The 16,685-nt window shown below is 38.4% G+C and overlaps 1 protein-coding gene across 7 annotated transcripts in view; it reads left to right on the forward strand.

Annotated features, from left to right (window-relative positions):
* The window catches only part of LOC134529126 (neprilysin-4-like), a 79,667-nt gene that overhangs the window by 25,616 nt on the left and 37,366 nt on the right, over nucleotides 1-16,685 (forward strand). For all 7 annotated transcript variants that reach the window (XM_063362885.1, XM_063362883.1, XM_063362886.1 and 4 more), the window contains 4 exons: nucleotides 1,188-1,342; nucleotides 4,460-4,603; nucleotides 9,041-9,147; nucleotides 10,122-10,360. In XM_063362885.1, the coding sequence (XP_063218955.1) occupies nucleotides 1,188-1,342; nucleotides 4,460-4,603; nucleotides 9,041-9,147; nucleotides 10,122-10,360 (645 nt within the window). The remainder of the gene's footprint in view (nucleotides 1-1,187; nucleotides 1,343-4,459; nucleotides 4,604-9,040; nucleotides 9,148-10,121; nucleotides 10,361-16,685) is intronic.

The raw sequence follows: 16,685 nt of genomic DNA on the forward strand, positions 1-16,685 counted from the left end.
AGCCAATCCGTCGTCACCGTCACACTTCCCTTCACCAAGCCACCTCGCGGAGGCCGGCGTCCAGGCTTATATAGACCCTGGCGCCCTTCTAGAATTGACGAGCGCGGCTGGGGCCAGTCGCGTCATCCCGCGCCGACCCGACGCCCGAAGCGTCGAGAAGGGCATCGGCAGCTCGCGTGATGACCCTTGGAATTCCCTCAGGCTGTCCGGCGCCGGGGCAGGGCGCCGCGCGGGGAGCGGAGAGGAGAAGGGGGTAGCGATGACTCCTGTAATCCGGGCAGGCACACGTGTCATGTCTTACGTCAATGGATGACGCATGACGTCAGTGACCGTGCGGGGCCGCCAGCCAGCACCGAACCTGGCATCGCGGTCTGGTGTCTCGCGTTCGTAACAAAAGTATATCCTAATGAATCCACGTATAGTAGGTAAAAATGATAATCCCCTCTGAAGCATAATTCAGTGGAAGAATATGTTGTTATAAATACCACTAGTGAACGAATAATAGTATAACATTATTATATTCAATTTTTCAGACGAATCTGTAAAGCATATACTTTACTGAGGCACACAGTAATGCTTTCAAACGTATTTAGTTTTATTATGTAAGTTCTTATATACCTCGCCTTTAGTATTTTGTATTTATTAAGTTATAAAAGTTAAGGTAGTCATGATTTTTCTGGGTTAGCCAATCATTAAGATGCTTTTATTAAAATTGGGTAGTAGTATAGCTATGCGTATGACATATTTTTTCAAAAATGTATCTTTGTAACTAGGGGCCTACACCATAATTGTAAGAATAATATCATTATTTTATCTTGTAGGATTTTACCTGCGTTTAACTCTCTAGCATTGTACGAATTTTGTGTAGTGTTCAGAACCTAAGCCAGCTTATTAAATGGCATTTAAACTAGTTTGGTTTTGTTCAGTTACACAAGCCTGCCATTACAGCCACTTTCAATAATTTTTGCTAAATGATTATTTTGAGGGAGATAATATATTTTTATTCCATTTTTTTGCTCACATCCTTGAAGTAAAGACACACACAGCATTGTAGAATAATGTGGCATAAATATGTTTCCCAATATTGAAAGTGAAAGTCCGAATGTACGAGCGACGCTGTCCTAGATAGTAAGGGTAGTGAGCAATAGAACGCTCACGCGAGCGGCGGGCTGTGATTGGCTGCGCAGTCGGGCCAGCGCTGGACCGAGAGGCGAGCGAGCTGGACGAGCACCACGCCGACACAGACGCGCAGACCAGCTTCGTGCCGCCGACTCGCGACTTTCGCCTCTACAGCCGCAGCAAGCGGGGCTGGGACGACTCTGCGCCGTGGGAAACCTACCAGGTATGCCGGGAAACAGGTGTGGTTGTAAAGACCGAAATTCAACACTCACAGCCCATGTTGAATGTAGAAATGATAGATAAGAACCGAAACTTTCCGTATTAGTTTCAAAAGTTTTTATAGTATTTTAATATTTTGTAGTTTGATATTAAAAATTTTCCTTTGATTAGGCAGAGATCACACATTAATAGATTTTTATAGACCATAACATAGTGTCTACTGACAATTTATTACAGTTGCATCCATTTACAAAAATTTACTTCGATACAAAATTCCAATAACTTCACAGGCGAAACAATTTCTAGCACCCAGTCACTGTTGACTCTAGGATTTCTTTTAAAATATACACAATGCTTTAACGGATTCACAGATTGAAAACTTTAGAATAGCAAATTGTAATCGCCCAAAATGGTTGAAACCAAGAAGCGCCTTTCTTTTCCTATCTTTCTCTGTTAACACACAACTGTTCCTGCCCCACACTCCGCTGTTATCGTGTATCCATTGTAAGGAGATAGAATTATTTTTCGAGGAAAAAAAAGAATGCTCATTAGTATGCAATATAGTGAACAAGCTCAAACAGTTTCTTCCTCGTCATGGGCAGGTCTCTGCAAAATACATTGCCTTCTTTTGTTTGACTCCATGCTAGATGGTTGTATTCGCGTGCCGCGAGCGGACATGTGTCTGAGTGAAACTCAGCTGATCCACGAAACACAGGTGATGCTACAGTGTTCCACTTAGTCTTGAAATCTTTTTGGCAAAAATTACACGCAAATAACAATGACTTATGATGTTCTGCATACAGTCTGCTGCTAGTAGTGAAGTTTGGTAACGGTTACATTGTTCATCTATCATTCAACTGTCTTGTTCAAGGAAGGGGGTGGGGGAGGCATAAAGCTTAGAGGGAGGGAGGTAAAGCCACATTGAATAAAACTTATGTTCTGGTTTTTTTACATACGAAATCATTGAGTGGCTCTCATGACCACCATATTGAGAAAATAAATTGTCCGGTCGTTGCGAGGCAACAGTCCGGTTTATTTGGCCTCACCTTCACTATCACATACTCCATCTGGACCTTCGATCATATTTACTTTCACATAGCCCATTGGATATAGCTACTGTGTTGTTTTTTGGTACCAGGATCTCGAACAGATGAGTGCTTGCGTCTCATATGGAGCAAGCCATCTGAATCGATGGAGCAGCCAGCTGTTATGACTGATATTTTGATTTGTTGTGTAAACGACAAATTGTAGGCCTCGTTTACATACACTAATATATTGGTTAATGAATGAAAATATGAAATATTGGTGAAAGGTGTTTAAAGTCTCCAGTATGTATGTTATTAACATTCACTAGTGGATTGTTTATGTCGTGTAGTGTAACTCAAACCTAGACAACTATATTTGTTTTAATCGTTAGAATTTGATAAATCCAGTTTTCAGACATACCTGTTTGTTTTTACAAACTTTTGTGGAGTAAACGCAGACTTTTGTTAGCCAAATGTGAGGCAATATTGGTCTTAGCATTGAAAGTGTTTGTAACCACAAAATCCAATTTTATTTCCCAGTCAGTTTATTACGTTGATTGAAAAGATTTTCTTGTTGATTTTGGATATAGTTACATCATACGACGCTTGAACTGCTATATTAAAATTATGCTCAGTTATCAGTATGCAATAAAAATATTACCTTTAATCAACAAAATAAAATATAATAACCTGCATACATCTCCATTTATTCTTATCCCTTAGCAGCTTTTCTAAGAAGATCCGGGTTGTACTACAAAAGACGAGTAAGCTCTGTATGAAGTACTTTCTCGAAGATCTGGACTCTTCCAATAAATATAAATATATTAATATTATTTATTTATTTTCTGTAGCGTATACAGACGACTGTCAAGCAGTCATATTATTTCCATGTAATAAAACCGGAAAAAATTACCACGCACTACCTCTATAAAGTATTCCAAGCTAATCTGATCATAAAGTTCCTGAGTCACTCTCGCCAAAAACAAAACTAAATTAAACTTAAATTTAACCCATCTCAACACTTGTTTCAACAGACAATATATTGGGAGCGATAGTTTAATGACTAAACGCATTCTCGGCTGAAAGAAAGCATGCAGCGAGAGTTCAAAGTGTTGAGAAGCTCTGGATTTCACTTATGATAGTGCCATGATTATATCTTGGATTAATTCCACTCTGGGCTAGACTCAGCTTGTTTAGGTATAATAAAGAAATTACTGAGCGCTCACAAAGCCAAATTCTTTTGGCGGGTTACACGTGAGTAGGTAATCGCTTTGTCTTCTTGTTTATAACTGGTTCACGGTCGTATAGGGTGTATCAAAGCACTGTACTCCAATGATAAGTAGATGTACATACATATGCATCCGCGAAATATAGTGTGTCCATAAAATAATGTCCCAGTTTCAATGGTATATTATAACAGTTTAATTTAGACTTTTTACACCAAATCATACTTCAAATTAAAGTTAAAATAACCTAGTTTTTTTTTACTAATGTTCAATATGTGCACCTTTATTTATATGGCACACATCCACCATAAATTTCCATTCTTCCCACGCTTTGGTTAACACGTCCGGAGTAATTCAATCAATACCCTCTTCAATACAGTGTTTCAACTCTGAAAAATCACTAGGTAGTGGCGGAACGTAGACACGATCTTTTATAAAGCCCCAAAGGAAAATATTTCATGGCGTTATGTCAGGTGAACGCGGAGGCCAGCGAAAAAGAGTTCTGACATCGCGTCCATCGCAGGATGTTTTTACCACATGGGAGATCACAATTAAACTTGACGAAACTCACGCTGAACTGAAATTACAGATTCACTCTCAGCAAATTGCAGAACACAAAACGCTTTATGCTCAGGAGACTCCATTTTATGTAGGTGGCGCTGCAAGCGAGATTAAACAACAAAGAAGTACTCGCACATGGGCTTCTCTAAAATTGTTTTGAGTGACTGTTTAGTTATGACCTTGAACCAAAACTCTACAACGCTTACAGTTGTTACTTATAACTGGGACATTCTTTCATGTGGACATGGTGTATTCGTGGCGGTAGTCATGGGAAAGGCGAGGAATGTACGTGGTGTGACGTGTCTGCAGGGGAACAAGACCAGCGACGTGATCATATGGAGTGCTGTGACGTCACGCGGCGACAGTGGGGCCCGTCTCGGCCCGCTCATGACCGAGCTGCTGAGAGGACTCAACCTGTCGGCGAGTGGCAGCCCTGGGTCGGCCGACCAGCGGGTGTGTTCCGGAAACACAGACCCTTCCTTTCCACTGCTACTAGCCCAAGGCCCTGTCACACGATGGAAGTTTCCTTACAAGGTCTCTCATGGCAGCTGGTGTGGATGGTTCTGTGGAAGAATTAGCAGAGTGCTGGCCGTTTCCATGGAAGTTTTTTTTTGTAATCGGTCGTGTTTGAATTTCTGTGGAAGGTTTCGCAGAAGGTGGAAAATTCAACCAATCAGATTGAAGTGGTGGTGTACCCTTATTGGTAAAAATAGTTATTTATTTTCGAGGTATTGAAGATTTCTTGATTATTGATTTGGAATTCGGTGAATGTTGAAGCAGTTACAGTATTGTGCGACAGTTATGAGAAACATCCAGGTCTAACAATACAAAAAAGTACTAACTATTATAACAAAACCATACGCACAAGCTAAGCCTAGGCCAGTCACAATTCTACGTGTGATAGTTTCTTCCATAGAAACATCCATACCTGCTGCCATGTACGCTTGGGTAGCAGTTTTGCTTGAAGCTTCTAGCGGAGACTGAATGAAACCTTCTACCGTTTGATACCTACAGGTGTCAAAAATAATATAAACTGTTCTTTGTCTACCGATTCTTTTTTTTAAATCTCCGATCCCCCATTGAATGGGGGAGAGATAGGAAACGAAAAATTCCATCTTTGTTTTGACTGATTTTTTTCCATGCCATAAAAATGTTTTACAGTAGCTATAATATTGAAAGTTTTCCTTTGAAAAAACAGGGAGTACACAGTAACAGTTGTTATGAGATTAAAGAAAAGTGTGTACTGTCACTATCATTTCAGTTGTTATCATTCCCAAATATTTAATTCAGTTCCAAACACCTGTGATTTCACCGAAGAAAATGTTTGTATCAGATGATAGTCACTCTTAACTTCATGCATACCACTAATTTATATACCTATTATGATTTGATAAAACTAATTGTGGGATATTAATCATTAAAAATTTAGTTTTTCCTTAAAAACTGTTGAAACCAAAATTGCGTCTTAAGGTTCTTATTACTTTTTCAGAAGGATTTCAAGTAGTGGAAAAAGTTCTTGCGAGCTCTATTATTTTTCTTATGAGAAGCCTACCAAGCCTTAAGAGACAATGAAGTTTTTTTCGTGGACCTTGGGTCACATTCAGGCAAGTTCATCGCACGATGCATTATAGTGGTACCCTGCCAATAAATTCAATCGTCATTTGCTTCGTATTTTCTCCCTTATGCCTTCGAATCCAGCTATAATCATACCCCGATATTTTACTGATCAAATACCACAGTTTGTCAGTGTTGCAGCTAGACATATATTATATTTTTCGTTATTTGCTAAGATTATTACTAAATTCGCTTTTAATTCGGCCTTATGTGAAGTTTATTAAAATTAGTAGACAAAAGAGCAGCCAGATCTTCCATGGCAGTTGCTGGATTAAAGCGAGTGATAAGTTAACTAGACAGCAAGATTACCATGAGCATGTTTGGTTAGGAAAAGAGTGAATTTGCAGGCAAGTGGCTGACAAACGCATCCAATCTGATCGAGGCTTTACTATCGACAGTGGCAGCTATGAGATACGAAAGATAAAAGTCACATTGTAGTTAGCAACTGGATATGTGATCTGAATCTAGTGTGAAGAATGAAAACTTTTCTGTAAGATACTTTTGTAGTGCAGAGGTTACAGGCCTTTCTGATGAGAGTGATCTTGTAATGGCGGCAAAATAGCACGTTCAATAAATAAAGGAGAATTATTAGTATCATATCATAGTGTCAGAAGTGCTATTTCTAATAGTGTCGAATTAAAAACTGCACTGCAGTAAAACACAGCAAACTTGGCCAGGATGACAGATCGGCACAATCGGCCCGGAGATACACCTAGTGATATCTCCAATCTCAAGCCTCCGGCAGCTTTCGACTTTAAATCGCCACTATTGCGGAAGCAGTGGAAACAGCATTTTTCTAGGTACTTGAAGGTGTATTTCCCTTAACATTACTAAGAGATTTTTTGGTGTAACCTAAGTGAAATCTGGCTACATCATTAGTGCCGAGAGGGTTTCAATTGACCCCGACTGGATTGAAGCTATTCGACGATTTACAGTGTCCACAATCAAAACAGAGGTTCAAACGTTTCAGGACCTTGTCATTTTTTTACCGATTCCTCCCTAAGAATTCGGGATTGCTTATGCCTTTGTACGCCCTTCTGAAGGAGGATGTAACATTTATATGGGGGATGCTACAGTAGGAAGTATTTCCAGGAGCCAAGATAGTGTTAACTCAAGCACCCACACTGGCATGTTCTGATGCCTTAACTTCGATCTTTGTCAGTGCAGATGCTAGCTCTAGGTGCTTAGGAAGTTGCCTCAAGCAGGACCAAGAGGGGAAACGAAAAGTTGTAAGATACACATCTCGTACACTATCTGAAACAGATTAATGTTATTCCCAAGTGGAATTAGCTCTCACATGTTGTGTGATCATATTTAAGCATTGCATTTTAAGACTATCAGAAATGCTGGAAACTGACCACAGACCACTGCTTCAAATACTGCAGACAAAATACAAAAATAAGTTAAAACCTAATTTGCAGATTTATCATCTAAGACTGATGAGATATTCTTACACAGTTCGGTACATTCCAACAAACCCCTTGCAGTGAAAAATTGTTTTTCAAGGCGTACTCCAGAAGTTAATAACCAAGATGGAACAGAGATGGAGCTGGAGAGAGAAATAGGTGCTTTCGTACACCAGATCATCTCTAACCCTAGCATAAAATATCATTTCTTGTATACTATTCAGGCAGAGAAATAGCAAGACAAGGTTTGCAAACAACTGCAGTCCTTATGTGTGCATGGTTATCCCAAAAAAATTAGATCCCAGAGTATATGACCCCTTATTGGCAAATTAAAAACGACATAATCTATGCATATGTTTTCTTGCTCAAAATTGCTAGATGCATCATCCCAGTGTCACTTCAACGCCACTGTCTGGAAAGTATTCATAAAGGTCTTCTAGGTATAGTGAGATGTAGAGAAAGAGCGAAAATGTATGGTGGCTCGGATTATTCTCACAACTGTTAAACTAAAACTTTATTAGGAACTGCCCAATTTTTGTGCAGGAGAGACAAAATCTCAGACAACCATTTGTCCAAGCAGAAAGGCCATCTCAGCCATGACAGTAAATCTGTTTAAATGTGATGCATGGTACCTAATTGTAATTGACTATTACTCTAGATATCTTGAAATATTTCCTTTGTCTCGTTCGACAGATGCCATAGCCATAATTGGATTGAAGGAAATTTTTTGCATGTTTTCGCATACCAGAAATAATATGGCATGATAGTGGCATGCAATTTGTTTTGAGTAATTTTCAAAGCTTTATGTATACCTACAAGTTCCCAGTGATTACATCTTCTCCTCATTACGCTTAGTCCAATGGCTGTGTTGAAGCAGCTGTGAATATTGCTAAGAATATATTGAAGAATGAGGAGATATATTTGGGCCTTTTGTCACATAGAACCACATCCTTTGGATTGTGTTTTCACTACAGCAGAGATGCTGATGAATCATAGACTGCGATCTACATTCCTGGTTATTCCAGCGGTGCTCGACGAGGTAGTACAGCCTCGTTTGGCACATCCTAGAGACATGATCGCAAAAGAGACACAGGCTGCTCACAAAATTGTGCAAATTGGTCCACAGCCATGCTCCTATGTTATAGAAACTTATGGGAGTAAATAACGAAGAAATCGATGGTTTCTGATTCCGGCACCTTTCTATAATATCAAGAATGGAGATGAGGGAGATTATGTTAACAAAGTCCCTTAACCATTCACCAATGATGTCAATAGTGTCGTACCCAGAAAAGAAGTATAAAGGTATTCCTACCTTAACACAGGCAAAGTGAAGAAGCATTTGAAGACAATAACATTTTTCAAGAAGAACGAAGGTGAAGTCACATGACACAAGACTCCGACTCGGAAGCTAATTTACTGAGAGAGGATTTCAGAAGCATTTCTGACAATAACACCGCGAATGCTAGTAAACCAGGGCCCAGTGAGGTGAAGCAGGGAGACAGGAAAGACAAACGCTGTATAAAGAAACCCAATTGGTAGACAGATGTGTGAACAGGTGTACATCTAGAACTTTAACTTAGTCTTTGTGATCACTACTATAACTGAAGGATTATGTTTGTAAGTTGGTATATTTGTTATTTATTGTCCTGTCTATGTACAATACATTAGAATACAATTATTTGAAATACAAAGATATTCTGTAAGAGACTTTTTTAGTGCAGAGGTTGCAGGCCCTGCTGAGGAGAGTGATCTTGTAATGGCGGCCAGCTGGCATAATCAATTTATAAAGGATAGTTATTAGTAACACAATTTTTTTCGGTATGTTGCCTGTGGCAACTATAATAATCGTGCAGATTCAATTTTATTTCAGAACGCACTAGAAGACTCCGGTTGGACCATTTGGCCCCAAGCTAATGAGAGTTCAACGTTTCGTGTGGAAAACAATTCTACTGCATTTGAAGACAATTCTACCAGTTTGTAAGTATTATTAGCTTTTTTCAACATTTTTTAATGACTAAAATAATTTTGGATTTTAAATAACCTAAGTTTCATTACAATATTATTCCTAATTGTTGCTGTAGCCTATTTCAGATTCAATGAATATTTCAATTTGTAATTTTTTGTAATGTGTAACAGGGTAGCGATTAAATAATGCATGCTATGTTTAATCACCACAGATTAAAATGAATTCTCTTGGGAGTTAAGATTATCAGAAGTTAATAATGTAGTTCAGTAGTTGGCCCGTTACAAATAAAATGATAGTTTTTGGTGCTGCTCCAGGCTTTTGAGGGAAGGGAATGTAGATTTAACACTTAAGAGTCTGTAACTTTTTTTCTTTCGCATTCAAGGATCCATACATAGGAATATAATTTTGTCACTTAATTATAATGTTGAAAGAAGCAAATTCCTTTCAAGTGTACATGTTTACACTGTTTGTGTTATTCAACCAGTAGATCATAAATGTTTCAGAGACTTTTGGTTGTAACTTTGCAGAAACATTTCAGTGTGTTATTTGTTTCTTAAATCCACCAGATTTATTTATTTGCTGAACTGAAAAAAAAGTTACCTTAGAGTAATTTCTTGGATTTTTAAGTCCGATTAAATTTTCTCCCGTGTGTTGATACTGCTTTAAGTTGGCGAAAATTGTACAGCTAAAAAACTATTACTACATCAGTATTTTGACATAACTAAATTCCCATTTTATAACTTTATTTATTAATATTATCTTTGAAAGATTTGTGCAATGGGAGTGCATGACTTGATGTAGGCTTTTGGACATACGCCATTGCTAAGCAATGGCGTATGTCCAAAAGCCTACATCAAGTTTATTTATTAAACTATATTAATAACATGTATTACACTTTGAGTTTTTCTTTGTGAGAATTTTATAAATAAACTAGGATAGCTATTAGTTCATTAATAATTATTTAAGGATTTTTCAATGTCGATAGGAAGTTTGAAAATGAAGACGAACTGGTTGAAAATGTTACATCTTCAGAAGATGTGGAACGCGAATGGCGGCTTTTCATAGATGCTACACAAAGTCCGCCTGCTACGACAGAGCCTATGGCAAGCTACAAGAGCGAAGTTTCTTCACAGTTAAACAAAGAAAATGAACTAGAAGACAAACTGAGTCGGAAAATTTTTGGGGCTACATCTGCTGACGAAGAAAATATAAGGGCTATTCAAGGTAAAACCTTGGGGGGAAAAATATTCTTAATTGACTTAAGGCCAATTTCAACACCGTCAGGTTAAACTTTGAGTTACTAAGCTTCTCTTAGAGTTAAACAATAATTATGCACTTAGATTAAAGGTTTTCATTTCACCAAAATTTCTCTTATGCCACTTATCTCTTGTAGTTACACCAAGCTTAACTTTAATTATTTTTTATTAGAAACGCATTGAAGGCAGTGGCGATGCTTTTTGGTTTGTTTTGGAGGCAAATTTGATTTAGTTTCTTAACAAATATAAAATCTAAACAAAATTGTTTTTATAGTTTTCTTAAAGATTTCTTCTATTTTTGTAATTACTTAGATTTACGATCAAATACATTCGCACTCAAATGTTAACAATATATGTCTGAATAACCTCTAACTGGTAATTAAATAATTTCTAAATCGAATTCACTAAACATAACTAAATGAATTTTATTTATTTAAAAAAAGTAGACTTTATTTTAAGGTTGGTTTATTTATGTGGGATAAAATTGTAGACATTGCTTTAAGAATCTTATGAAGATGACTTTGCGATAATTTTTACGGTATGTGCGAAATTTATATGCGATTGATACAGTACTATGTAGACTAGATATACCTTCTGCTATCGTTTATGCCTCTTCTACAATGACATGGAAATGGAGACGGATCTCCCAAATCATTTTACTATCGCGTCTGCTGCTTCCTTTATGCACGGAAGCGTACTAAATGACAACCATTGATAATGGATTTCACGGTTGCAAAAAAAAAATTAATTAAAAATAACAAAACTATAACATGGTTGGGATTTAGATATATACTAAAAATAAACCAAAAAGTAATGATAGAACCGTGGTATATATTAGAGGCTCCGTGCGTAGGATCCAGGCTGTGGATTGATGCGTGTCGTCGCAATATTGGATTCTAACATCACGGCGGCCATCTTGTATGACCTTGATTTTGAACATAGACCTTCACCCCGGCGGCCATTTTGTATTCTGCCCTTTTGCACTTTTCGTATTGCCCACCATATTTGACTGTATAACGTCATCGTTTCACTTTTCGTTATGGTAACCATCATGAATTCTAGAAACATTACAATTTTCGATACAGCTGCCATAATGAATCCTAATGTCATGCACGCCATCTTTTATCTGATGTCACGACCATTTTTTTCCGATTCTGTCGTCATTTCCGCCATATTTTTGTTTTCAGCTGGAGGCCGCCCTCTTGGATGACATCATGACCTTCTTGTTTTTTCTGTTCCAATGGAGGCCGCCATTTTGGATACCGACATCTTTGTTTCTGCTGTTCGTTCCTAGAAAGCGCCAGAATCGCTCTGTCTCAGACACATAAGGCCGATGTTTCATTACCTGCCAATGTTATTGTGGCTCTTATCGACATATTAATATTATTTTTTTATACAAAATACATTGGAACAGCGGTGATTAGAACCACGACTGCTCCGACCTCTGGGTTGGAAAAGTTACGCCTTTGACTTCGCCGCCATCGATAAATTTACCAGACTTATAATTATTTAAGGTATATAAAAATTAAAAACATATTTTAATTTGTAAATATTTAAATTCGAAGGAATAATAGCATCACTTGTAAGAGACCAATCCGCAATCTTTATTTTCAATGCTAGCTACCAGGAGTGCTAGTTAACACACATCACCTGCTTTAGGGCACCACCACCATTTTGTTTTCAGGAATCAATTCAAGGAGCATTAGTGTCATGTAGTACAAATGCCATATGCTAGAGGGTATTGTCGCCATATTAGTTTAATTTTGACCTACTAGAGCGCAGTAGTATACTGTGCTATCCACCATCTTGTCAGCCATCTTGGCCGCCATCTTGAAAATCTGTAATTATTTAGCTATAAATTCGGGACAAATTCCAATATTTATCAACAAAAAAACACTCGCTAATTTACTGGTTGAATCGATAGATTCCTGTCCTTGCGTCGATCCTTGGTCAATGCAAAAAAAATGTAATTTGATTAAATATCGCATAAATTTACCATAAAAGTGACATGTTCAAGAAATAAAATACCACAAGATCTTTTACAAACAAAATATTTACTACATAAATTGTACACTACTACAAGTACAAATACAAACATATTCAAGCGTTTCTCAATTTCTACAGTCTTCTTAAAGTGTGAAGTGAGTCCTTTGCATATCTTCCCATGTAATTTCAGCGTATCTTCACATGCCAGTTGATTAACACATACAGTAATAAGTTCTCGGTTTCGTTAAACGGACAGTGATATATTTAATGATGCCTCGCACTGAACATGTGCATAAAAGTCTTTCCACAGAAGATTAATTTTGGTCCCGATGAATATGCAGCCAGTCAATCACAATTCCTTATGTGTTTTTTTAATCTTCCATTGCATATAAACTGTGAACGACACCTGTTGCACTGATATTTAATGCGTTCAGAGTTATTATTACAATTGTGTAGTATTAAGTCACGAATTTTCAAGTTATTGATGTCACAGTACATACAGTTGAATGATGGAACACCGTTAGTTGCTGCGTCCTTTATCGATGTCACTGGCACTGTTTACAACCATTGTCATGCTGCTGAAGTCACTACAGGCATTAAAATTTCCTGCTCTGCTGGAACAGTATGTGCAACTGTTGCACTGTTGCCAACATGATCTGCGTCGTCGCCACCGTCATCGCCATTGGGACCTCTGGAGCTGTCAGCAACGTTGCCATCGAGGTCTGCACTGTTGATGATACAAATTCAATCAAGGCTGTCGCTAATTGCGTAATACAGTTCTCAAGAATATACGATTACGAGTCTTTTGCAACATACTAGTCAAACAAGATGATCCGCACTGCACAACAGTCAGAGATGGACTGAGGGTCCTGTCGTCTGCGACTCGCTTGTACACCCACGACCGCTGGAATAATATGCGAGTCAAAACAATAGCCATTTAAATAAATATGCAAGTAAAAAAACTTCAAAAAAAGAAGCACATTTCGAGGCACACGCGATAAAAAGGAAGCACATTTGGAAGCAAACAAGATAAAAAAGGAAGCATATTTGGCAGCACCTACAACTCGGTAGGATATGGTAGGCTATGATCTCATTCGGGATACGACCTCGTCAGAGAGTTATGACTTAGTCGGAGGGATACGATCTCGTCAGAGGGATACGATCTCGTCGGAGGGATATGATATCATCAGAGGGATATGATATCATCAGAGGGATACGAACTCATCAGAGGGATACACTCTCATTATAGGGATATGTTCTCATCAGAGGGATACGATCTCATCAGGGATATGATCTCGTCAGATGCATACGATCTCTTTGGAGGGATACGATATCATCAGAGGAAAATACTCTCATCAGATGAATACAATATCATCACATGGATACGAACTCATCAGAGGGATACACTCTCATCAGAGGGATATTTTCTGATCAGTAGGATATGACTGTTAGTAGGATACGATCGTTCATATAATACGACTGCTCTATGGACATTTGACTACAAGACTAAAAGGCTACGAGGATCCAACTGGGTACAATAGCTCCATTCAGCAACGAGAGTTAATTTATCTCACGAAAAAAAAAAAATGTTGCATGTAGTTCCGATTCTTGCCAACAGTTGTCGCTACAAGCTGTGTTGTACAGGCAGCCGCTCTTTCATGCGGGATGCTCACTCACTATCGCAAGAGAAGGAGGGCTTCGCTAGACATCAAGGAGAATGGAGTTCTTCTTGTATGACAGCATTTCTCAGCTGTCTCAAGACATAGAAATTCACTCTGTAATGAATATTTTATTCGATGTGTTGTACAGGCAGTCGCTCTTTCATGTGGTTTGCGGGATGCTCACTCACGATCACAAGAGAAGGAGGGCTTCGCTAGACCTCAAGAGGAAGGGAAAATCGCCTTGCATATCAGCTGTCTCTAGGCATAGTAATTGAATTAATATTTTTTTCTTTGAAATTCAATTATAGCGTTTCTCAGTTGTCTTAAGACAAAGTAATCGTCTGCTGATGAATCTTTTTTTGTTTGAAGTCTACCTGATAAAATTTTAAGTGATGATTTTGTAACAAGAATTCGTCTATCAAACGAAACTCTAAATACAATTGCTTGTCTCATTACGAAAAAAAAAAAAATGCTGGGATTGTTTTCTCAGGAAAAACTAGAAAAACTCGGAGAATGTCAGCAGAAGTATCACCAGGAATAAAAAAACTCTCGGATAATATCAGCAGATGTATCGCCAGGAACAACAAGGAGCACATGGAGAAAACCAACAGAAGTCTCATTATGAATGACCAGAAGATCTTGGAAAAATCAACAAAATTTTGTCAGGAATTATTAGGAGCACACAGAGAAAACCATCAAGATATTGCCAGGAATAATCGGGAGCACATGGATGAATCAAAACAAAATATTGTCAGGAATAATCATTATCACACGGAGAATACTAACGCATGTTTTCGTAAGTCAAGATCAATGAATCACAAAAACAAAAAATTAAATAAAATAAAAATTCCAAAAAAACTTTATCTTTGCTGAACAAAAAAGAATTTCGCAAGCTGACGGCAGTTATTTCAGTTATATCAGTGATGTAACCCCTCACCTTGTTTGAGAGGCGCGGCAAACTCACCACACACTGTTGGGATCAGGGCAGACCGTATAACTCACAATACCCCAAAATTAAATCTGCCCCTATCGGCCACCTAGAAATTCCCATTATATAGCAGTCAGTGAGTACACATTTAACTTCTTAAACAACAGTTAATCCAAATTTATAGGACTGGATAAATTATCAACTAGCAGAGTACTCTTTACGAAAACAATAAGTCCATTAATAAACATATTAATTTTATTGGTCCTTTAGTCCATTTAAATAGTAGCAATAGTTTGGTGTTCGCCTTTTACAAAGCGAAGTTTTACGAAATATTTTTTACTGAAGTTTAGACTATAAAGTGACTTAATACAACCTTGTTAATACAGCTCGGCAGCTAATAACCAGAAACCTACACCTAACAGCGTACAAACGCTGCAGCGCTAACTAGGCTAAGCATCGCCTGCAAATACATAAAGTCCTTTTGTTAATTAACAATATTGAGAGACTTTATCTTAGACAAGCTTATATGTAGTAAATAAAATTGGGCCAAAAAAATTTACTAAGCTTTAAAAAAATTCTTAAAAGTTCTAATGCCGCTTGCTCAGAGAAACGTAAACAAAATTTCATGTAAACCCGCCTCAGGCCGTCCATCATTAAGTTTCTGTGTTTCGTTGTATTTTTCCAGTGTGTTATTTCGCGTGTCAGACACCTCGGGAGAATGATGTTGCATTTTTTTTTGCAAAGTCCGTGTACTGGTCCTAAACCAGGTAGTTTACGAGGCGATTGGGTAAACTTGAGCCTCTTGACTATACACTACCTGAGTACAGGTGCGCAACCACCAGACCCCGCTTTGACTGCACTCTTCACTTGCAGTCGCTTACGCTGGCCTAGCGTCGTTGCGGTCCATAAACCTCGGGCACGATTACCACACACGTAGTATCACATTTATACAGTCGCCATCATCAGGTAGCATTTACCTACTATCAGTAGGTAACTGCTCCCTGATGATGGCAACTGCAATGTGGACCGAAACGTTGGTGAATTATTCGCCAAGGAAATGGCTACAACCCAGAAGCCAAGCTATTTCAGACAATGGCCGTGAAAGCCTGCAAAAATGATCATATTTATACAGCTTATAGCGCTCACTGTAAACACTACTACAAAAAGGAACCTACTCTAAGTTCATTCGGGTTGACTTTCCCTCAAACTCATATCACAAAGTTGCTTCTGCATATGTCATATATTCTAAGATTAAAATATATGTGTACTCAACTCGTGGCGTGCCAGGCACACATTCATGAATAAGTTCAGCTTAAACGTAGGAAAAGTTAGGCCACAAAAATTCGACGTAAGGGGCTTCGTCGCGCCAGTGTAACCTCTCCCCTTCATCCACTAGTCACAATTTCTGACGCGGGATTACCTTGGTATTTAAGAGTTCACACGAGTAGTGAGGACTTTTAGTTTATCGGCACCAAGCACGCAACACTCAAGTTCTTCCATTTCCAGTCACCAAAACTACTGTCGTGGACATCACCATAAAAATATGTATGTCGCCTAGGACTATCCACACACCGAAAGAAAATTAATCCGAATGAGCTCACCAAGAAGTTGTCGTTGCAGGGCAGGGTGTGGGTTGCCTCTTGCAGCGCGCCGCAAACACACGCACTTCTTGCCTGGCTCCACTTGACTTCCAGCACTCCATGTGGCCACTTCCCGAA

This window comes from Bacillus rossius, chromosome 2 (assembly GCF_032445375.1).
Source record: "Bacillus rossius redtenbacheri isolate Brsri chromosome 2, Brsri_v3, whole genome shotgun sequence".
In the NCBI taxonomy this organism is placed as follows: Eukaryota; Metazoa; Arthropoda; class Insecta; order Phasmatodea; family Bacillidae; genus Bacillus; species Bacillus rossius.